This window comes from Rhododendron vialii, chromosome 13a, assembly GCF_030253575.1.
Source record: "Rhododendron vialii isolate Sample 1 chromosome 13a, ASM3025357v1".
NCBI lineage: Eukaryota > Viridiplantae > Streptophyta > Magnoliopsida > Ericales > Ericaceae > Rhododendron > Rhododendron vialii.
In genome coordinates this window covers 5,071,821-5,094,684 of record NC_080569.1, presented here as the reverse complement: position 1 = coordinate 5,094,684, position 22,864 = coordinate 5,071,821, and the positions used below count along the sequence as shown (strand labels likewise).

General features: G+C 39.2%; 4 protein-coding genes across 4 annotated transcripts; 1 reads left to right on the top strand and 3 right to left on the bottom strand.

The window, feature by feature from the left end:
* Nucleotides 1-1,799: 1,799 nt before the first annotated feature.
* Nucleotides 1,800-7,998, bottom strand: LOC131313648 (probable LRR receptor-like serine/threonine-protein kinase At5g48740). Its single transcript, XM_058342075.1, has 16 exons — nt 7,498-7,998; nt 6,564-7,104; nt 6,035-6,477; nt 5,835-5,952; nt 5,673-5,741; nt 5,507-5,575; nt 5,352-5,420; nt 5,112-5,183; nt 4,899-4,967; nt 4,575-4,810; nt 4,287-4,495; nt 4,054-4,180; nt 3,873-3,941; nt 3,337-3,526; nt 3,109-3,241; nt 1,800-2,237 (listed from the first exon to the last, which is right to left on the bottom strand). Exons 1-16 carry the CDS (start codon nt 7,574-7,576, stop codon nt 2,019-2,021), a joined length of 2,712 nt encoding a protein of 903 aa, XP_058198058.1. The 5' UTR covers nt 7,577-7,998; the 3' UTR covers nt 1,800-2,018.
* A 1,143-nt stretch (nt 7,999-9,141) lies between these two features.
* On the bottom strand, nt 9,142-12,352 carry LOC131313647 (large ribosomal subunit protein uL13w). The gene is made up of 4 exons (XM_058342073.1): nt 12,001-12,352; nt 11,782-11,898; nt 11,038-11,125; nt 9,142-9,506 (listed from the first exon to the last, which is right to left on the bottom strand). Exons 1-4 carry the CDS (start codon nt 12,270-12,272, stop codon nt 9,363-9,365), a joined length of 621 nt encoding a protein of 206 aa, XP_058198056.1. The 5' UTR covers nt 12,273-12,352; the 3' UTR covers nt 9,142-9,362.
* A 2,567-nt stretch (nt 12,353-14,919) lies between these two features.
* On the top strand, nt 14,920-17,679 carry LOC131312927 (cytochrome b5). The gene is made up of 3 exons (XM_058340951.1): nt 14,920-15,184; nt 16,936-17,002; nt 17,218-17,679. Exons 1-3 carry the CDS (start codon nt 15,098-15,100, stop codon nt 17,466-17,468), a joined length of 405 nt encoding a protein of 134 aa, XP_058196934.1. The 5' UTR covers nt 14,920-15,097; the 3' UTR covers nt 17,469-17,679.
* On the bottom strand, nt 17,206-21,848 carry LOC131312926 (BTB/POZ domain-containing protein At5g48800-like). Its single transcript, XM_058340950.1, has 4 exons — nt 21,544-21,848; nt 20,413-20,479; nt 18,835-20,013; nt 17,206-18,734 (listed from the first exon to the last, which is right to left on the bottom strand). The coding sequence occupies exons 1-4, from the start codon at nt 21,597-21,599 to the stop codon at nt 18,216-18,218; spliced, it is 1,821 nt and encodes a 606-aa protein (XP_058196933.1). The 5' UTR covers nt 21,600-21,848; the 3' UTR covers nt 17,206-18,215.
* Nucleotides 21,849-22,864: the final 1,016 nt, after the last annotated feature.

The following is a 22,864-nucleotide window of genomic DNA, read 5'->3' as shown; positions in this document are numbered from 1 at the left end:
TACTGAGAAAGTCTTTTTCAGAATAGTTTTTTACGGTGTTAATCACGGCCGTCCAAAAAGTATTTTGAACGATTCGAAAAAGTTTTATTAAAATTCAGACCGTCCAAAACACTTTTGGACGATCTCGATTGATTGCTGCTATAAAAAAATTGTTCACGACTGAACCGTAAATAAGTCTCTCTTAATTACTACTAACTATGGAAAAAGCAAATAAGTCTCTCTTAATTATGGTCAAACTTCAACTCCAAAATTAATCCCTCTATTACATTCTTTTAAAAGCATTCACACACTCAACTTTATATACTTGACTTTTAGTTCACGTGCACACATAGTCAGATATGATAAACGAATATTAGTATGATAATCATAGCCCCATAATATTGTGATATTCATTTTTTTAGAAACTATAAAAACCATCTAATTTCAAATTCTTTGTTGGTTGCTCAATTTTGCAAGGCATACACAATGAAGCCGCGTCACTATGTACATCGAACGAATTAGAATGACGTCATTATTACTAAGTTGGAACCAGGGACCCAAGACGTATCAGGCTACTTAGACCGCTAAATGGGTCTCATTACAAGCCTGAAAACGTGTTCCGGACCGTCTACTTTGTAAATGTCACTCATCTAACCGGGCCCTTCCGGTTCCGCTAAGACTTCTTCTTTTTTTTTTAAAAAAAAATCCAAGGTTCCCATTAGACTTACCTTACTTTTTTCCAGTCACAAACTTGTTATTCAAAATGCCTAAATCCTGTATAACTTTATGCATCTTTGAAGCAAAGATTCCTAAATAATTATCATCCATATATCTTCCATGGGGACATTGTTTTAAAATTGTAGATAAATGAATGGATTGATGGGTTCATTTATTTTCATATCTAAATTGCTATAAGGTCAATGAATTTTATTTTTTATTTTTAGTATATAAGCCGAAAGTGGGCGGTTTTCCCCTACTATATTTTACTGTATGGGGCCATGGAATTTGTTGAATACGGGCAGAACCCTTTGCAATTGACTTTACATATTCATCAAAGAATATTATTGGCATAACAGTATTATCCCTTGCACTAGAGGCAATTATTGACACTCTATAAACAAGTAACTTCAAAGTTTCCTCGACCGTCATGTATTACAATTTTGCTCACGCATATGTTAAAAATTATCTTTGGGCGGCCGAGCTTTCAGGGGTGTTCTGCAGCTGAGAGTTTGCTTGTGGTCTGTTGCAGTTTCAGCGTGGGTGGTGGCGGCGGTGCACGGAGGTGCTGGTGGTGGGTGTCTAGGGTTAGGGTTTGGTTTTGGGGCTTTAGGTGTTGGGCTTGGCCCATTCTGGTGTATTTAGGTTTATGTTGGTTTCTTATCAACCTTGGACTGTTAGGTGTTTTGTTTCCTTCTAGTTTGAACTCAGCCTGTTGGGCCTAAATCAGTACCTCCATGTGGTTAGGAGAAAAGGGTCTTGGATGGTCAGGCCGGTGTATCCAAGACTTTATTTGCTGTGTACTTCGTGTTATGAGTAAATGTATCTTTATTTTTGCCGATCAAAAAAAAAAATTATCTTCCGATTCTTTATAGAGCGGAGAAATTGTTTGTAGCGCGCATGCTGCACTAAATAAATAATTTGGGGAGGAATTTACATTAGGCTCATTTATATTGAAGTACTTATGCTCCTTGGGGAAGACGCTCATTTCGCTTATTAGGCTCTGTTTGGGTACATTGATTTTTCTTTTAGAAATTGCAAGAAATAACGTTAATAAAGAAATTTCGCAACATTATACCACCCTAATACGTCTACTAGGACAATAAGACCAAAAAGATATCATCATAGATAGATTTCAGAGTGTACAGAATACAGATAATTGAAACGCTTAAATAGACATCATGAACTCAAACATTTTTTTGGAATAAATTACAGCAGCCCTGAACACTGCTGGAACCAACTTGTTTTTGACATACTTCAAGGGAAAACCTTGCACAAAACACAAACATAGGAAATACTCATATGTTGGTATTGGCTGAGCTTCAATGCAAATACCCAGAAGAAGCAAGAAAGGAAAGCTGAATGCTGTAGGCTTCTTTCAGCTCTCGCAATACCTCTGCAATACAAGGCCTCTGGGGTGCATCTCTCTCCACAGACCTCGAGGCGACAATCGCCACCTTCCTCATGCTCTCGACGTCGAATGTTCCATTCAAGCTCTCATCCACAATTTGGAAAGCACCAGCCTGCAAGTATGGCTTGGCCTGCATGCAGTCGACAAAACATCAGTCTAAATGTCGAACAAAATGATATGTTGTTCCAGGCAGTTGTATAGTCAATAGGCATGAGCTTCAACAACTATACAGTTTGATGTTATTCGCTAGAGATGTTGCATATATCAAAACTGAAATGTTTCTATCCTTGAGAATATATTGTAGTTCTGATACAGAAAATCACATAAAGAATTTTAATTTAACTTTAGGAAACGGATCATTTCCAGACTGTCGCAGATAGTTGTTGAAGCTATCTCATAAGTTTGGATTCCACAGGAAATTCTGACCTGTGAGAGTCTCCTTCACTGTGAGCAAAATTGTTGAACTACATATGTCCGGAACAGTTAATGGAGAGAGTTTGAACGGTTAATGGAGAGAGTTTGAACAGTTAATGGAGAGAGAGTTTGAACAGTTAATGGAGAGAGCAAAAATTTAGTCAGGGTTTCTGCCGTAGAATTATTCATTTGAAAATAATGCCTATTGACTATTGAGATAGAGCTGGGAGAAAACTGAAAGAGTTTGATTAAGTCAATAAAGCCACAAATTAAGCCAGGATTTACAAAAGAGAATGTCTATATATTCCTGACAAAACTTCATACGGTCACGCGAGTGAATAATATGCTCCCTCCGTCCCATTTTGTTGGGCCCCCATGTACTTGAATAACTTTCCAACTTCGTCTCTCGATGGAATGTTTTTGAAATCCTAACATATTTAAGGTAAGAGAATTGGAGGGGTGAAATGGGAATGATGCATTACTTTTTCGGAAACTTTTCGAAATGGGCTATCTTTATGGGACATCCCAAAACGGAATATTTGACCATCTTTGCAGGAGGAATGGAGTTGAAGTTAACAGGGCCTTACCCATAGAACCAAATTGAAGGAATCTGGATTTCCAGAGTGACGCAACGGTTCTCGACCGCAAATGAGCTCCAATAGAACAACTCCGAAACTATAGACGTCACTTTTCTCAGTTAGCTGTTGGGTAGAATAATACCTGTTTATATGTAGTTATTATATACGTGAAAGGGTGAGAATGTAGTTGAGTCATAATAAGAAAGCTGTGGGAAAAAAACTTTTAGATAGACTTACTCAGGATCAAGGTACCCAGCAGTGCCCTTGACAACAGTGGTTACGTGAGTCGCATCGGCCCGAGTTACTCGCTTAGAGAGGCCAAAGTCACAGACCTTGGCATTCATATCTGCATCCAAAAGTATATTGCTGGATTTCACATCGCGGTGTATTATTCTCGGATCACTCCCATTATGCAAGTAATCCAGCCCTTCCAAAGAAACGAGGCGTTTTAGTTTCTCGTCTTGTAACAGAAAATGATGCCATTGTCATCGCGAATCACACAATAGTTTGAGGAGTGCTAACATGTTGTATATAATCAGTCAAGAAGAAAGATGAATCTGTCGGTTCACAAGGAAAGCGTACAAAAATGGAAGCGAATCATCAGCAAAAACCAATGTTTGTGATCATGATTAGCAAGCATTTTAAGTATGTTAGGTACCATGAAATTCACCTCCTAAATTGAGCACAAGATATTCAGGTTTTATTACCTATGTTTCCAAGTGTTTTCCTATGCAACCTTTGGTTAGAAGTCAAATAGAGAACAATATGTGTACCTTTCGCAGCATCAACAGCGATTTTCAGTCTGCGAACCCAACTTAATGTCACTCTTTTACTGCTTGCACCTGAAGAAAGCAACTTATTCTAATCATCAAGAAACTTGAAGAGGATATGCAGGAAGAATGAAATAATTAACTGAGTTTGAATAAGTGACTTCTGGTCATGCATTACACGTACCATACAGGTTATCAGCCAAGGATCCCCCAGGTAGATACTCGTAAACCAATATTTGTTGTTTTGACTCGTGATAAAACCCTTCCAGTGATACGAGATTTTGATGACGAATTTGCGACAAAAGAGAAACCTGCAAAGGAAACCATAAATGAAAAACAAAGGAATTCTGCTATTTGTTCTTTCCCACGGGATATAAGTTCCACAAAAATGTACGTAAACAAGGTTAGATGATGAACCTCATTCATAAAAGAATCAGCTCCAAGTTGGGAGTTATCAAATCGTACTTTCACAGCTACTAGTTTACCATCTGGAAGTTTTCCGAGGTAAACAGTTCCAAAGCTACCGCGGCCTATGACTTCCTTGAATTTGTTTGTAGCTGCTTTGATTTCTTTGTGCGAATAGAGTTTTGCCGCAATATTCCAGTTTCTCATCTCACTTTGCGCTCCTACCATAATTGCAACAAACTCCTCGTAAGGACAAGGCAACAATCTGACACGGTGAAAAAGATGCTGGAAATTTCGTACTTGCTGTATAAGTGACTTCAGGTCTCTTTCTCCTTGTATAAAAGAACACAGAAAGAGAAACAACGAGAAGAATGAGTATAGCTCCCCCAACTGCACTGAGTACAATTGCCAAATGATTATGGACATTGTGCTTCTTCTTTGTAACGATGGTAAATTCTGGAGTCTCGATAGACCGATTTTTTGGAAGACCGTTGCATGTCAATGAGGAGAAAGAAAGGCACAAATTTCCAGATGTCCTGTATAGAACTAAAGGATGAAAAACGCGAATAATGATTGCATACTGAACTAGATAAAAAAATAAAAATAAAAAAAAAGATTACATACCGAACTTCCAAACTCTCTCTGTTTAGAGACAGTGGTAGAGTTCCCTGCAATTGATTGTTCTCCAGATTCCTGAATATAGTGGAGTAGAGAAAGACATCATTATGCATCAATTGTAGATCCAGTCTTGCTCAAACTTTCCGCGAATTTCTCAAACAAGTTTCTAAGAACGAAATTCCTTCTATGTGATCAAAAGATCAGATTGTTCTCACTTACAACAAGTGAAGGTCCTTTAACTCCCCCAGGCTGTCAGGAACTATTCCCTGTAATCTGTTACTTTGCAAGTCCCTAGGCACAAAGACATTATTAGAATCGCCTCGGTTCACATACTGAACTAGACCAAAAGTCCATTCCGCTTTGGAACCATGTTCTGAACAATCAACAATGTATTGAAGCAAAACAAAATCACAGACTAAGTTTCTCTTGGGATGTGAGAGAAGTGAAACTTAAACTCACAAGATTTGAAGGTTAATCAAGTCTTCCAGATCAAAACCGAAGGATGTCAGCTGATTGAAACTCAGGTTCCTGCAGTTTTCAGTAATGCAGTAATGATATACAGTACAAAAGAACAGAAGTTCTATATAGTACTTGAGTAAGTAGGGAGGGATTACAGTTTTTCAAGAAGTTGCAGGCTACCCAAGTTTTGTATCTCCCCGGCAAGTGAAGTATTATGCAAATCCCTGATGGCCCCGGAAAACATTAGACTAAGTAACAGGTTATGAAGTACAAAAGAAACCTACATATGACGGAAGTGGTTCCATTTTTTGAAGAGCTTACAATGATTTAAGATCCAATAAATCACCAAATGTGGGGCTGATGGACCTCAAGTTGATATCAGAAAGCTCCCTAAGATGTAGTGGAAAAGCCGACATAAATGACAGTTGGGGAAAAAAGAGAGATAAGAAAAGACGACAAATTGTATTCACGATACTGGCATACAATGAAACAACAGAATTTCCTTCACATCCAATGTGATCCCATGGCATTGGCGAGCATGGATCATCATCCCATCCCAGATCTAATCCAGTGGATTGCTGAAAAACCTGAAGGGCTGAGACTGAAGTAATACCAACTGTAAGGAATAAAATGGATGGATTGATTACCAAGTCAAGCATGACAAAGAAAAATGGCAATGGCACCTGTAGTTGAAGAGGATTCTAAGGGAATGTCAACAATCTCATACACCTCAATCGCATTGATTTGAGGGTAGCGGCTAGTACTCTTCATTGTGATATCCAAGCTCTTGATTCCTTTCCTTGCAATGAACAAAGCACTCACTTCCGACCTCTTAACGGTATAGTTTGATTGAATGATATCCCCATTGATTAGCACGTCAAATGATGGGGAAATGGGAAGAATCCCAGCAAAATAGAGAACAACATAATAGTCGCCTAGAGTATCAAGGGGTAAATTATATGTCAAGACCTCCGTCCGTGAAATCCTTGCAGTTTGAAGAACAGGAGCAGGAGGAGTCTCCTTCAAACTTGACGAATTGAAGGTACTTCGTATTTCGAAACCAGGTGAAATATGAAAAGGTGAAAGATCAGCATCCCATATCCTGTCATACTGATCCATAGGGTACCTGTTTTGAAAACACAAATCCATCACCATTTTTTACGCAGGTATCAAAATTTTTGTTTGAACTAATGAGAATGGTAAAAGTTTTACCGTAGTGACACATTGTTGCAGCCACAACTGATTCGATAGCTCTTTCGAAGGAACTTGTTGGAGAAATCTTCCATTCCAGTTCTATAAGCTCCTTCAGGAAGTGGTCGTACTTCAAGTGTAGATATAACAGGAAAACCAGCATCAGGAAGTGATTGCAAGCATAAAGGAAGAATGTCTTTATTAACCAGCCATATAAACTCTTCGGTCCATGGATCAGTTCTACTAAGGTTTATGGTAGTGCTAATAGCTGTCCCAAGGGAAACGGAGAATGCTGGGGGTTTTGAGAGCCCATCGTAGTTCTTGTACACGAACTGGGTCCTAACAAGAATAGAGGACGAGATATTCCTCACTGGTAGCCTGTAACACTTTCGACCTGGTGAATTTGGGAAGAACCGGATAGGGAGTTGAGAGGATGATGTCCCCTCAACAAAGCTGGCAGTGGCAGTGTTGCCTATACTGACATAGTTACCATCTGAGACCCATGTCAAGTTAGAAGAATCAACAAAACTCGTCATTCCACCACAAGATAAACTCAAGAAACCTGTTGCCATTGCCATTATGTAAGCACAAAGTGAGGCTGACATTGGACTCAAGGTAATAATACATTGCTACATAAACAAAGAAAGTCTATTTGAACAAGCAAAGCATCAGTCTATTTCAAGTATCAAACATACAAATATAAGAAGCTATAGAAGCACAATTCAATGACTATCAAGCATGTTTATGGGAGAGGGCTAACTGATGATGCTAAACAGAAGTTAACCGATAAATAATTTGCTATTCAGAAGCGATAATGCAGAAATCGAAGAGGATTGCATCATATCAGTCCTCAATTCAACTAGTAGAGGTCCACGATATCTTGACTATAAGGGACCAGAAATGCAATAAGTTTGAAAGGGAACCACACACACAAATGGAAAAATCAATGCCATACCATCTTGATCGCTGAAAACGACTTTACTGGAGACACAGAATAGAATAAATCCTAACCAGAAACCCCGGCCCAAACCCATTGGGTAGTCAATTAACTCGAGCAGGTGGGGTGCTTCAGGTGTTGGGAAAAGGAGGGACCACTCAAACTCATCCAATCTGACGCAGAATTGTATGAAGCTTTGGACTGGACTGATTCATACCCATAACAAGAAAAAACAAAAAGGTGAAGTTTAATAAATAGAAGAATGAGAGAGAATGGGACAAATGCTGTGGAACACTTTGATGATTCCAGGGGAGTGAAAAGTTGAAGAGGGTAGTGCCAGTGAGAATTGAGGGTTGCATTTTGAGCTTTAAAATAGAATTGCAATTGAGTGTTTGATAATGACGATGATGATGATGATTACTGTTGCCGTTAGGAGAAAGCATTGTGGTAGAAAAAGCTGGAGTGGTAATAGAAGAAAAATGGCAACTTGCTGATAATGCTAGAACACCACCATCGTAGTTAGTTCTTCATGTGATGTGTGGGGTAAACACATTATGAGAGATTACGGAATAACTAATCAGTTAATAATGCAGACAATGCTTATAAGCCCAGCATCCAAGAAATGATTCATTTTTTGACCCAAAAAAGAGAAAATGGTTCATTCTAATTTCTCTTTTAAGCTTAGCTTTGCTTGCAAATCCATTAACCACTTTGCTTATCTTTCTTGTGAAGGGAGATCAATTGGATTGAAATAGGCAAGAATCAAAGCATACCACCACTTAGAGAAACATGAAGATAATCATGTGCCCTTCACCAATTGAGAGCATAACCATTTTTTTTCATCAAATTGAGCATAACCATGATGAACATTTGTTTGCTTTTGGGCTTAGGAAGATTAAAAAGTTTAACCCTTGCCTCTAACCAAATGGTTCTATGACAGCTCAATTTGACTCTCTGATTTGGGGAGAAAATAAATGAACAAAATTTCACCGAAATGGTGAAAAACCATGCCCCTAGGGAGATTTGGAGCAGAAATAGTTGGCAATTTCCAATGTCAATCCCAAATCTTCACTTCTCTATATTCTCAAAACAAGTGAGTGATCTTGCTCTCTATTCAATCATCTAAGCAGGAAAAAAGGATATCACTCCACTTCCTCATCTATTGTATTCTCTAACTGCTTTTTCATCTCTACAATTTTCGCCAGAACAGATTGTTAAGGGCCAGTATCATTCAAAATTACAAACGGCTGGAACTAAATCTCTTTCAGTTAATATGATACAAAAAAATCCACAAATGTAACCAACGAAATGCACAACGCAGTCTTAACTTGACCACATTTTGTCCACGAGCCCAACTCCAGAGAAGGTTCATCATCTGAACCTTTTCATGAACACATAGCACAAATTACTGCAAAAGCATCATATCCCACATGCAGGTTAAACAAATCAAAGAGAACTGTTTTTGGTCGGGGCTGATGACTACCCTCATATTTCTTCAGCTTTGGCCATTTCTTCGGCACCAGATACTTACAAGATAAAAACCAAGTGTGTATTTGCGCAAGAAACATTCAAGCCGTTCCCCCAGAGCAAATGAAAATAGTGATGTATATCCCAATGGGTTGAGATAAGCGTATGAAAGTTCTCAAGACTGAACTAATGAAATTTATAGAAACCATACAAAAACCACATGCATTATCAAGACAACTGCTCGAAGTCATAAGATTTATGGTAAATCCACAAGCACAAAAAATGAACTTGACAACAAACCAAGTCTGAAGAAACCAAGTACTACTTGCCGGGAGCAAGGAAGTCTAACTGGGAACTACGCTTCTTCTCAGCAAATAAAGCTCACAAAATTCTTAACTAAGAGTCTGCCAACAAAATTAGTACTTAACAGGAGCAAGTATCTCTAATTGGGAACCAAGCTTCTCCTCTACCGCCTTCTCAGCCTTGATTCTTAGTTTCGTCAGCTGCTTCTTCCTTTCATACACGACCTGGGATTTCTGTTTCCTCTTCTCCTCCAGCTCCTGAGTAGTAGAGAACAAAATATGTAAGTACTGGACACAATACAACAAATGGCAGTATTCATACCATAACCAATGGTACTCAGAGAAGCAATAGCATACAACTATCGATTATACAGCTGGAAAAGGATGTAATAACCTAGAAGGCAACAAAGCTGAAGTATTCCTTGAGAACACGTTGAGAAATCATATACTGAAACAAAGAAACTGAATATCCAAGAGACCATGATCTGGGGAAAAGTTTCCAAATTAAGGTAACACCAATTAAGAAAGCATATCAATTGGACCGAACAATTGTTTACGGAATCTGGCAAGATTTTGAAGAACATGGCAACGAGATATGATTTCTAATGTAAGTCCATTATTTTCTAATGTATGACTTGTTTACAAGGTGCCATATTTCATGAGTGGATTTGAATACTAAATACAATCCAAATGTGAATTTCCAACAAAAAAACCCAGTGCACAACTCTAATAACCTCATTCAACTGTCCAACAAGGGTAACTTTTTGAAGAGTCCATGTAACATAGACATCCAGAAATATACAGAATCCCCTAGGATATTTCGACCTTAGTAGGACGGAGGACCCAAGAAAGAGGGAACTTTTCAAAACAAAACAAAAAAAACGTTGAGTTTGAAGTCCTCTCCACCAGGACACGAGGCCACAACTGTTGATGTCTAATGTCAACAGACAACAAATCAACATAGATTGTAAGTTCAGGAAAACCAAGCTAAAAGCATATCAAATTGTGCATCTAGAGCGTATTTGCCACAACTGGAACACTACAGGAGGAAACAATCTATGTTCTATTCAACGCCATTCAGAACAAGGTTTAGCAATGCCACCTATACATCAGAAACCTGACATTATGAAGAAAATATGATAGCTTAAGTTCCTTCCCATTGCAGTTCCTGTGTCTAACAATATCATTTTTTTTTTAACGGCATCTAACAATATCATTTCACCGTTCAATCAGAACCGATAATAAAGCAAAAAGGCAAGGCATGCACCACCATGCTGTAATATAAGTCAATGCAATAGAGGAAATCAAGGTGCTACCGAACTATACAGCAAAGCAAGATAGGATTTCTTCAAACTTGGCCTACCGAAAAATCACAACACAATGCCATCCAATCTGATAAGTATCATAACCGTAGGAATCAAATATATCTAGAGACCAAGGGCAGAGATAGTTTGATGGCAACTAGCATTTGAGCAAATATGACAGAAAGCCACAACTAGAACTATGAACCAACTACTACTATTGCAATACCATTACACAGTCTCATCTAGGGTGGGCATGGTGTTGGGTCATGTTCGAGTCATGTACTCAAGTCAATTTGGGTTCATGCCAAAAACCCTTAATCTGAGCACCACCTGATTAACTTGTAGTATCATATATATAGGAACTAAAACTACGAGTCAACAACCATGTCAACCTGACTATGACCCAGTTGACCTTAACCGTCACCATGTCAAGGAAGCATATATAAAATGTCCGACACAAATATGTAAGAAAACTCAAATCTCACCCTGATGGTGTCATAATGGTTCCATCCCACTTCTGATGAAAGCCTTCCCAACAAGCAGTACTTGTGTCCAGCCTGAAGCCTCAGAACCCTGATTCAATGCCGAAAGCCCAAAACCATATTAATTAAAACCCGTTACAGATCAAATCAGTTTACTCAAGACATAATTACAAGGAGAAACATGAACCGTCCAAATATCTTCAAAACAATATAAACAAAACCCAACAAAAAACAAAACAGAGCAGAAAGGCTGCGTTAAAGTCAGTATAGATCCCAAACAAAAGAAAAATGCCGTAAGAACTCTTCAATTTTTCCCGTCATGCTAGCCTAGTCAGCCCAAATCTACTTTTGGGCTTATTTTGAACTGATCTCATAATCATAAACAAACATAAATAATAGACCACTTACTCTTAAATTTTGAGCTTATTTTAAACTAGTTCTCGTGTCCAAATCACAAAACCGCAATAATTAAAACCCATCACATATAACTAATAAGCGTATTCAAACCCTAATCACAAGAAGAAATATGAAACTTTCCATACATCTTCAAAACAATGTAATTAGAAATCAGAGCAGAAATGCTGCGTTAAAATCAACATAGCTCCCAAACAATGGTGAAGTGCGGTAAAATGCTGCGTTAAAATCAGCAGAGATCCCTAACAATGGTAAGTGCAGTAAAACCCTTCATTTTCGCTTCTTTCCACCTAGTTCTCAAAAACAGACACAAATAACAAACCAATTACTTACTTAAGAGCATCAGGAATAACCATCCTCTTGATCTTGTCGTACGGCGTCGGAATACCCTCGTACGCCTTCAACCTCGCCAACGCCGCCGCTCCTCGCTTAGTCTTATGCGGAATCATCCTACCCACCACAAAACAACAAAATCCAATCAAACACAACATCCACATAATACACATAGAAACATACATACATATAGAGAGAGAGAGAGAGAGAGGGTGGGACCCGCGGATGGTGCGCCAGAGGATCTTGGCGGGGGCGCGGAAGTGGATGGGGCCGTGGGAGGGTTTGGTGTTCATGCGCTTGCGGAGGAAGCGGAGGTACTTCATCTTCTGACGGACGAGGCCGCCCGAGAGGCATATCTCCTCGCAGCGAACCACCACCACTTTCTGGCCGTTGAGGAGTTCTTTGGCCAGGATCGAGGCGAGCCGACCCAGCATGTGGTGGCGGGCGTCCACCACCACCCGCCGCGCGCAGATTCCTGAGCCTGACACCATTGTTTTCTCTGCTGCTGCGGCTCTCTATTTCGCTCTCTCTCGTTTGAAGGGAAGAGTAGCTGAGATAGTGGGATTTTATGTAGCTAGGGTTTCTTTGGTTGTGTGCGGAACAAATGTGGGTTAGGGTTGGGCTGGTGCTACTAGGTTAGATGGGCCTAAAGATGTTAACTGGATTGAACTCTGAAGCCCAAACCAAGGTGTTTGCCTAAAGAAGTTAACTGCCTTGAACTCCCAAAGCCGCCTATGGGCTCTAGCCCAGTTGTCACTTGGGAGGCTAGGGTTCGGGCCACACTATGGGCGCTTAGGATCCAAGGCTAGGAATGGTCTAAGAAATTTTTGTGGACTAACCTTATGTATACAATGTTGACCAAAAAAAGAAGAAAAAAAGAACTTTGAAGCCCAAACCAAGGTGTTTTTTTTGTTGGTTTTAGTTTTTGGTTGTAACTTTTAAAATAAATTATTCGTCTTGATGAGAGGACCAAAAAGTAAGGAAAATGTGTATCGTAATTGAAAGAAGTTCATGTATGACAGACATTATAAACAAAAATACCAGCATTGATAGATTTTGTAAGGTTTTTTGGATCAGGATAGTATGGCTTACATGGGGAAAATGTTGGTCCTATTTTAATCTGTTACATTTTCCAAGTAAACAGATACTAGTATGTATAGCACAATAAAAAGAGCAGCATCATTTAGCCCAGCCCAACAGAGCTGCGAACTTCTCTCTCTTTTTTCTCTGAAAATCCGCAGTTACATAATCCTTTAGCGAAGTTATTCTATAGCGCTCTTAAACGTACTCTCAATTCTCACTCTCATAGATTTTAGTACTTCGAGATATTTTTAGAAGACACTTACATGATGGCGCCTGTGCTATCGTTCACGCACACGCGTTGTGTGACTTAGCTCGACACTATTATTGTGCTCCAAATCAACCAAAATCAACACTCCTTACTTTTTTGTATTCTCACATTGTTCTTGTAACGTGTTAAAAGCTTCTGCAAGTCCTGGAATTGTGAAGGAAATGATCAAGCACGCCTTCACTGGCTCAAAACGTAAAATCTGTTGGTAACACCCGGGAGGTTAAAATCATAAAATCTTAGGTGAGAACAAATTCTCAAGTCTCGGGTATTGACCACTAGGCTAACCCATTAGGTTCTGTTCAGTTGCATGGGAAGGATGAAAAGAAAAAAAAACTTTTCGGTAACTTTCTGTGTGTTCAGTTATCAGCAAAATTGTACTCCATAGCTTTAACTTTCCTACCGGAAACACTTTTCTGCAAAATAGGTATTGTTAAAAGAAAGGAATTTTTATTTTCCTGCAAAATTTCTTGTCAAGAGAACACACACAGAAAAACAAATTTTAGGATTGGGGTACGGCCATTCAAACCACCACTGTCCAAGTAACGAGCATAGACCACGGCCAGCAGATTAACGTGATGAATACCCAGAATTGAATACTCGAGCCCCACCCTACTATACCAGTCTGGCTAACTTTTCTAACTCATGCACCTACCACACCTATCTTCGCCAACCTTTTCAGCATTCTTTCGTTGAAATCTTGGTTTGAAGACATTGATCCTAAGTTGGCTTTTCCATGGCTCTGGTGGTTGAACTATTGGATGGACCAACCAACCATCTATTTATTTATTTCCCGCGCTTAGAAAAATGAATTCAGGGTGAAACGCGATCGAACGCTTTAATTAATTGGAAGGCATATATTTTTAACCTGTGCTTTGGAGTCAATCAACATTTTCCATCAAACGCTACCAAAACTACCATTGTCATGAACACAAGTACTACTAAAGCAAGGCTTCACAAATAAACCACGACGAATTCTCCACCTTTTAGTTCTCTGTTTTTCGCGTGGCTTTGCATGAAGAAAAAAAAAAAGGGCTTAAATTTAGACTATGGTATACGGTAAATTATTTTGAAAGAATAAAAAATTTGCCATCATTTCGGACAAGGCTTTAGCTGTACTGTAGATTGAAGGGAAATTGTACCTCAAAAAAAACTTGAACATCCAAAAATCATGCAAATAAAGAATCACATATCAATGTTTAGTAAAAAACTTTTATAATCCGAAGTAGATACAAATTAATTATACCCTTTAAATACATGATGACATACATCGCCAAGTTGTGATTTCATAAATATTTTTTTTGCCATTTTTCGGTATCGGACTAACCCACGCACAGTTTTGGAGTATCGATCTCACGGTCCCTCCACGTATCTTATAATATTATACTAGTAGTACTATACCTACGCATACTCCTACCGATTGCTTTTTGACAATTATTTTCTCACATAGTATTTGAGAGATGAGTGATTGAAAAGTGACTGATTAGCGTGTCCTAGCATTATTATATATTTTTTCATATCGTACACCAAAAGTGACCACAAAAATCGTTCTTTTTTTCGGTCAACCGGAATTTCACCAAAAAAATCGGTTTGGTTGACAAAGCCCATCACTCGCTCTCCACTCAACAATTATTTACACAACAATCCAAACACAATAATTTATACAACTTTTTACATACATGTAGGTTATGCACATGCTACTGGGACCACACATAGTAACATGTGCAGAGCCCATATATATATGAGAGATTGCATAATCTATTACGTTGTGTTTGGATTGTTGTGTGAGTACTCTCCACTCGCCCACCTACCCCGCATCAGATTGATGAATCTATTGTCTTAAATAATCGACTCACCAACCGTTTCGTACTATTGCAACTCCCCACAACTCTTCTCTTTCTCCGTCCCCAGCTCTCCACAGCCTTTCGATACCCAACCCCTCGCAGATCTCTCTCTCTCTCTCCATAGATGGGTGGCGACGGCAAGGTCTTTACTCTGGCCGAGGTCGCCGAGCACAACAACGCCAAGGACTGTTGGCTCATCATCAGTGACAAGGTAATACTCGTGATTCTTGTCTGATTTATTCAGTTGATGTGTTTACCATGTTGGGTTCACGCCCATTTGATGAGTGGATTCCAATTGTGACCCTTTTTTTAACGGAGATCCGAGAGTATACTCAGTAGTCAGATTTCAGGGTTAACTCGCATGCTTTAATGGGCGTTTCTGTTTCTTCGTATTTCACTTTTGTTTTCCTTCTCGATATGTAACCCATTTTCCCCTGCGATATGTTTTAGCATTAGGCTTATGCGTCAGTGTATTAGTTGATGATGGAGACTATGCATCAATTGCCTGACACAGAAGCGAGATTTTCTTGTTTTTCCTTTTTGTGGTTTTTAGTCGATGGCATATAGGACATGAGGTACCATTTACTTCTCATTTTACTCTATTCTAAGTTATGCTGCATGATTTAAGGATGTAGGATTTGCAGGTTTAGATTTCGGTTTCCCCCTTTCTTCTTTCATTGTAAGGAACGCCTACTCCTGTAAGAATTTGATGAGTTTATATTCAAGATTATTTCTTGAGTTTATGTGTAGGATTATTTCTTGATGGTGCAATATCACAACTACCCACGTGTTACTCTGAGGTTTAGATGCTAGATTCTGTATTTAGCGGTTTAAATGTTGGAATACCGAATACACAATTGGGGGTTTAAGGGTCTGATGAAATCATGAAAGTCCCCACCTTCAATTAGGTAAATATAGGGCATAGCCACGCTGCCCTTGTTTAGGATCGTCTTTTATTATCTGGAAATGCCGACATTGTTTTTGACATTTAGCTCTATTCTGTTTTTTGGTATGTTCATAATCTTCTGAGTTTCGATGCTTATGTCCCGCTTGATGTTTGGATAATGGGAAATTGCTCTGGTGTTTGTTATGAAACTGCTGCTTGTTGTCCTCAATGGATCTGTGGTGCTCTTTACTGATTCCCATTGTACTGCCATATTTTTCATTTCCATCTTCTACCTCCGGTTTGACATTTGCCCTTGCTAGTACAAAATTTACGAATATTTGCCAATTATGAGCTCAGTTGGTTTTGTTAATTTTCACTTTCACTAGTATCCTCTTTTGAATACGTCCTATTTCAAGAATACAGACTCATATGCTTCTCGTCCTTTTTAATTAAACTTCCATTAGGAGAAATCATCATTTTCTATGTTCTTTCTTTCTATTGTACCTGTATAGATTGTTGAAAACAAACTCGGAGTGTTATTGTCTCATCTTGCTTTTTTGTTATGTCAAGATTATGGTTTATTGGGACTTGGGAGGTTGATGTTTTTCTATATTGATCTGATTTGTTTAACAACTTCATGTGGATTCTGGAGATACTGGGGAATACGTGGTGGATGGAATAAGGTAAATCCGGACATATCTAAAGTACGAGGGCTAACATCATACCTACTGGTGAATGATATACGGTGGGGTTAAATCCAGTTTATCCCCTTGTGGTTTCCTCACTGACATTACAAAATAAGTACATAAATACTCTATTAATTACTCCTACCAAACATTGATATTTGCAAGCGTGCTGGATCTTCCTCCTCGTTGGGGATATTTATACTTGAGTTGAATGAACCATTTCCATATCCCTTGTAGACCCCTTTGGTTTATTATATCCTAGTTTAGTGAAACAGTCGATTTTAGCTCTTAATGAACTCCCTCCAAGAGTATGGTTTTGAGTTTTGTTATTTTGTTGTCAAATTATTTGCAAACTTCTTAACTTTCATGCTCGACTTTTTGTTCTGACAGGTATACAATGTGACAAACTTTTTGGAGGATCATCCCGGTGGTGATGAGGTTTTGTTGTCTGCAACAGGTAAAGTGAACAGATGCAATGCGTTCCACATTTGAAGCTACATTTTGTACATGATGGGTAGTTGTCAATATTTAGGTTTGAAATATCAACGAAGTTCTGACGGGTGTGTTTCGAACTTGTGACCGTATTGTTCTTGATTAGAATAGGTATCACAGCCATTTGTGGCAAAAAAAAAAAAAACCCTTTTGGTGATCCTAATGCTATGTCCTTCACAGGGAAGGATGCAACGGATGATTTTGAGGATGTTGGGCACAGTACAAGTGCTAGAGCCATGATGGATGAGTTCTATGTTGGGGACATTGATTCGTCAAGCATTCCCTCCAAGACAAAGTACACTCCTCCCAAGCAGCCTCACTACAACCAGGACAAGACATCAGAGTTCATCATCAAGCTACTTCAATTCTTAGTCCCCCTCATCATCTTGGGCGTGGCTGTTGGAATCCGTTTCTATACGAAATCGTCTTGAATTGAGTGTGCTGTGGAATTTAAATTCCACCCATAATAAGTTCGCGTTAGCAATCGAAGCTCCAAAAATCGTAGATTGTTTGATTGTCATGTGGTTTCGGATTTGAGATTGTCTTTCTCATGAATGGATTTATTAAGATACATTGGGTCTTGATGTTCTAGTATTGAATGGTGCTGGTAAAATTTATACAGACATGGTTGGTGAGTCCAAATGGCTGATGTTCTTGTGACCGAACTTGCTACCTTATAATTAACCTCTTAATTTAGTTATTTTTTTTGGATAAGCACATATAAACCAGCAACTCCGCCCTTGATTGTCACCAAGGTGGTAGCCTCACTGGCGAAAGTACGGGTGAAACTCCCTCCATGTCTAAGCAATCGCGAGTTTGAATCTGTTTGTGATAATAGTACTCCTGCCTTGTAAGAGGACATGCACCTATGTTGTAGGATACCAAATTTCTCTGCTTTATGTGTATCTTCTCACGAACCAAACTAAGTATTTGCATATTTGCCGATTTGACAGTCACAGGAACTTTAATGCTATCTCAAAATGTAAATTAGAAGGAGAACACAGTTCTATGATTGCTCTCCCCGTACACAGGATAAAAGAAAGAGAGTTCCACAACATACAGAAAACGAAGCTGACGACTGAAAAAGGGTCGCTAATGACCTTAAACGCGTAATTACACAAGAGTAGCAGCAGAAAAAATTCCAAGTGATGTGAATTAGTGGTACCTACAATGCTTGTTCACGTTCTTTCAGTTATCTTCGACTCTGTCCTTCGTGAATTCCTTGACGGAGAACCCGATCCCCTCGAAAAAGTACGACCAAAAAAGTTCAACTTCCCAATACTCTTTGAGAAAGAGCTCATGAACCTACGAGAGTTGGACTTCAGCAGATCCCTCTTCATACAAACATGATCTTTCTCTAGATCGTTGAGCCTCATCCTTAACCGAGCTAGCTCAAGTTTTAGCTCTCGGTTCTCTCTTCTGAGCGATGCATAGTTGTCCCGGGGAGACAACGAAGCACTGAGAGCACCGCTGCTGATCCGCCAGGAGTGGTGTATTGGCTTGTGATTATCATCAGGGTAAGAGCATGACAACGAATTTCGGAGCCTTAACTGCTCGAAGTAAAGCACCTGGACTACCGATTGGAGAGGAAGGCGTTCGTTTTGTGCAGCATGTGCACCAGCTTCTTGGGAGAGCTTTTGTAAGTCGATCAGTTTGCAGACCTTTTTCTTGTCCGCGTCTGATAAACCCTGATGACCCTGCCATATTTCATGCGAAACGAATAAGGCTCCGAAGGTATAGAAAAAAGAAGTCCTAGATAGATAGATGCCTCTTATGAGAGGAGATAGAAGTACGTACTTTGAGATAAACATCGATTGCCCGATACAACCCATCATGAGTAGTGCGCGCATGCTCTGGCAAGACATCTGCGATTGCAATGAACTTGTTGAGCTTGAGGTTTGCATCGGGTGCGATTTCAGCAAGGTAATTGTCCACTAATTTCGAAACTTTGAACAATGCAGATTGCGATGGGGAATGAGGACTATCACACTCAAACACCGAGGCATCTTCCATCTCGTCTTCGCTGTCATCTCGCTGGGAGAAGTTAACCAAGATTCTGTGGACCGTGTCGACATCAAACAAAGTGTCAGCAGCGTGGCGGAAGGAGGGGATCAAAAGATCATCGAGAGTAGCCATATCCAACTGGGACCCGATCCGCCTTTCAAGATCAAGCCTTGAAGAAACCATGCAATCCAGCATCACAGCGCTTCGCAAAAGCCCGAATAGAAAACTGATTGGAATGGAAAGCTTCTCAACGGGCAAAAGGCTTACAATCGTTTCGACTACAAGTCTTTCGTTTCCATTCGGATCCTCAACTCCATCAACTTTTGGCTGTCTGGATGTATTCCACAAGCTGGATTTCTTGGACAACTCTTTTTGTGCATAACTCATGAGAGACGCCCCTATACTCTCGGGCCGGACCCCACGGCATTTCATAGCCGTTATGACTCTTTGGTACAGGTCAATACGCAGGACAGAGAGATCTTCTATCCACCAGTCCCCATCACATTTGGCTTGACGATTCATGTGGAGTCTACCCGAGCTACTATATTCTAGGCGCGAAAAACTTGAAGCGATTTGCTCTACGCAAGCTTTTGAAGCAATCGCATCAATGCATCGACATACTATTTTTAGCTCATCGGCAAGTGGGAGCAGATTTTCGCATTGTTGCAACACCTCAACGCACATTTCAAGGCTCTTGCATACAATGCTGTCAAGATACTCTTCGGTTCGGGAGCATAGATTGTTTTTTGAAAACTCCTCGGTCATTTCGAGGTAATCTGAGACGCAACATAGCTGAGCAACATTTGCCGATGTGATCTCAAAGTTTACGCCGTAGCAGAATTTGGCAGCCAGTTCAAATGTTTCAGCACCTCCAGGTAGGCTAATAAGCTCTATCTCTATCCTTGAAATATCAGAATCTCTGTGTCCTGCTACCAACTTTCTGATTCGCCCGCAACAGGAGACGAGGGGGAACTGGTGTGCAAAAAGTAAGATTGCTTAGACAAGAACTAGTGAAAAAACTGGAACAAATAAACCAGTTCTTTCTTTTTATTTGGCGAATATAGTATTGGCAGTCGTATCACAACATGCTGAAACACAAATATTTGGTAAGGTACTGTCAAGTAAACGAAGTTTAAGAAGAAGAAAAAACAAACAAACATCGGAATATAAAAGATTCGAACTTTGCAATCGTGTTCCTTCTCTATCTTCTCCGTTGGTTATGTGATCTAGGGAAGTACACTGCATTTCCTAGACATTCTTGTAAAAACCATCGATCCTTTGTTAAGCGTTACAGCCAGAAAGTCGGCTGCTTTCTGTTAAAGCATGTAAAGAAAGGGATTCATGATTTGGAAATACTCCTAATAAACTTACTTTATGCAAGGCAAACGTTCCACCGCTCACTTGTATTTTGATATCACTAGGGACGTCCCGAAACATCCTGCAAGGCGCCAACAGACAGTTATCATCGAAATAAGCTGTACATTTTTAACACAGTGGAAAAGTAAATTCAAGAACATAAAGGCAGTGGCTTGGCTCTTTCAATATTTGAAGGTCCAGATTTTTTTTTTTTCCTATTCTCTGTCTATATCTCTTCTAATCGAATAATTGCATACTAAAATGAACCAATTAAAGTATCGTACTGAAGTTTCTGGTTTGTAGCTAACAAACTGATCTAAAGTCTTAATATCGTTTCTCCACAATTTCGTATCCTAAAACTTAACTGTTTGCCTGTAGGACATGGAACTTTGACCTAGCAAAATACTCCCGCAACCCACCACCAAAAAGGAGAAAACAGAAAGCACAGCAGGAAATGGTTAGACTTAGTAACCACTAACCACATGAACGGCAGTCTGATTGTTCACAAAATACCAGAGATGCATGCTTTCAGCGTAAGAACTAAAGAAAGCGAAGAAGTTGACATTGGCTGAAACCACCTACAATCTTCCAACACTTTCGTGATGAAGTGACGTTTAAGAGAAGAGGTTAATTTTGCAGTTTGGTACATTGTTAGATACACGAAAATGAGCTACTACAGAGTTCAACGCTCCTACCACATTCCGACAAACAATAGCACATCTAGATCAAGAATAAAAAACTTCAAGCTTCACACCATTGTTAGAGGAGAGGAGTGATTGTGTTAAACTCTAGCTACTGCATTCAAGAAATAGGAAATGACACTAAGAACAACAAGATATACGAGATAAGAAACACCCGAAAGAGTTACAAGAAATAATTCTTAACTGAACACACACAAAAAATAAACACCTGGTCTTGTTACATTATACTCAAAATGAGCTCATGTACAAGATACAGAACAGCAAGGACATAAACCAAAACTGCGATCGAGATAAATTTAACCAGCACCTGAATCAAGGCGGTAACCACGGAGCAAACTAGCTTATGAATAAACTTAAAACTAATGACCGAATCAAACCCATCAAGTTAAGCTACATCAGAACACAAAGACATAGAACTGATGGAAGATATGATCGATGAACGGACCATTCATTGTATCGCTGCCTTGAACACTTGGCCAGTGAAAACTGCTGCTTGTCCATGGACAGGGAAGAAACACAAGAGAGGGTTATGGTAATTCTAGAGAGAGGAAAGAGGTTAGCGGGGTTGAGGAAGGGAACAGAGCAGTTAGACAGAGACCCAATTGGAAGAGTTCTTTGGCCATTTTTGTCAAACAGTTTTGGAGTTCAAAACGTAGATTGCAATTGTCCAAAGCGATGGGCCTTTTTGGTGGGGTCATGCCTTCACCTTTTTCCTCAAGCCAAATATGCGTATATGCATAAAATCATTCAAACGCATACGCACTTTTGCTCCTACGAAAGTCTATGTCGTTGTCTCACACAAAAGAACCGCGGGGGGGGGGAGAGAGAGGTAGTTATTGATAATGACATATTTCACTGTGTCTTACACTAATCATTGCCCATTCGTCCCCCTGTTTTGTGCAAATTGACACATCTGCCCCGGATTTTTAAGGACCTTGACTTCTTTTGAATCAGTCTATCACATCGCCAGTTTCATTTCACTAATACAAATTGTACATTTTCTTCTTCTTTTTTTACTTACATGGAGGATAACAAAATGAGCCGTTTAGATTATCGAATTGGTACTCTTGCTGAATTTTACAAGCTCCTCAAATCCTAGTTTTATCTTCTCTTTCAAATACGGCTTGAACTGTGGTCTAATTCAAGTTCAACACCCCAACAGGCCATGGCTGTGTTTGGCAGCTCAGATTGAGCTGGTGTTTTCCAAAGTTGGTGGGAAAAATGAATTGAAAAGGTGATTGCTTTCAAGTTTCAAAGATGGGGTTTTGGAATTTGTCATCTTTGTAAGTAAAGGTGACAACTTTAATAGACCAAGAGATGAAGTGGAATGTGGGATGATTGCACTCAGAAGTTTGACACTGGAAGAGTGTAAAATCACTTTGCCTTTGCATATTCAATGATTCATTTTCAAAAAGTTCACTTACACCTAAAATAGTCAAGTATCATAGTTTCTTTTAACTTATTTATGTTAATTTCAATTTTTTTTTTGGTAATTGATTTCACACTCCTCTTTTTTTTTTTATATAATACAATTGCACTTCTTTTTTGTCCTTTTGCAAGTGTGAATTTATAATGTTATCCTTCCAAACAGGTGAGAGAATATACATAAGAAGGTTAATCTTGTAAATTAACATTCTAAAGGACAAAAAAAGAAGAAGTGCGGTTATAAAAAAAAAAAGCGTAGAAATCACTACTCCACTTTTTAAGTATTTCAAATTTAGCCCACTTTTTAACTTTTCTGTCAAGATGGATCAATATTTTGTTTC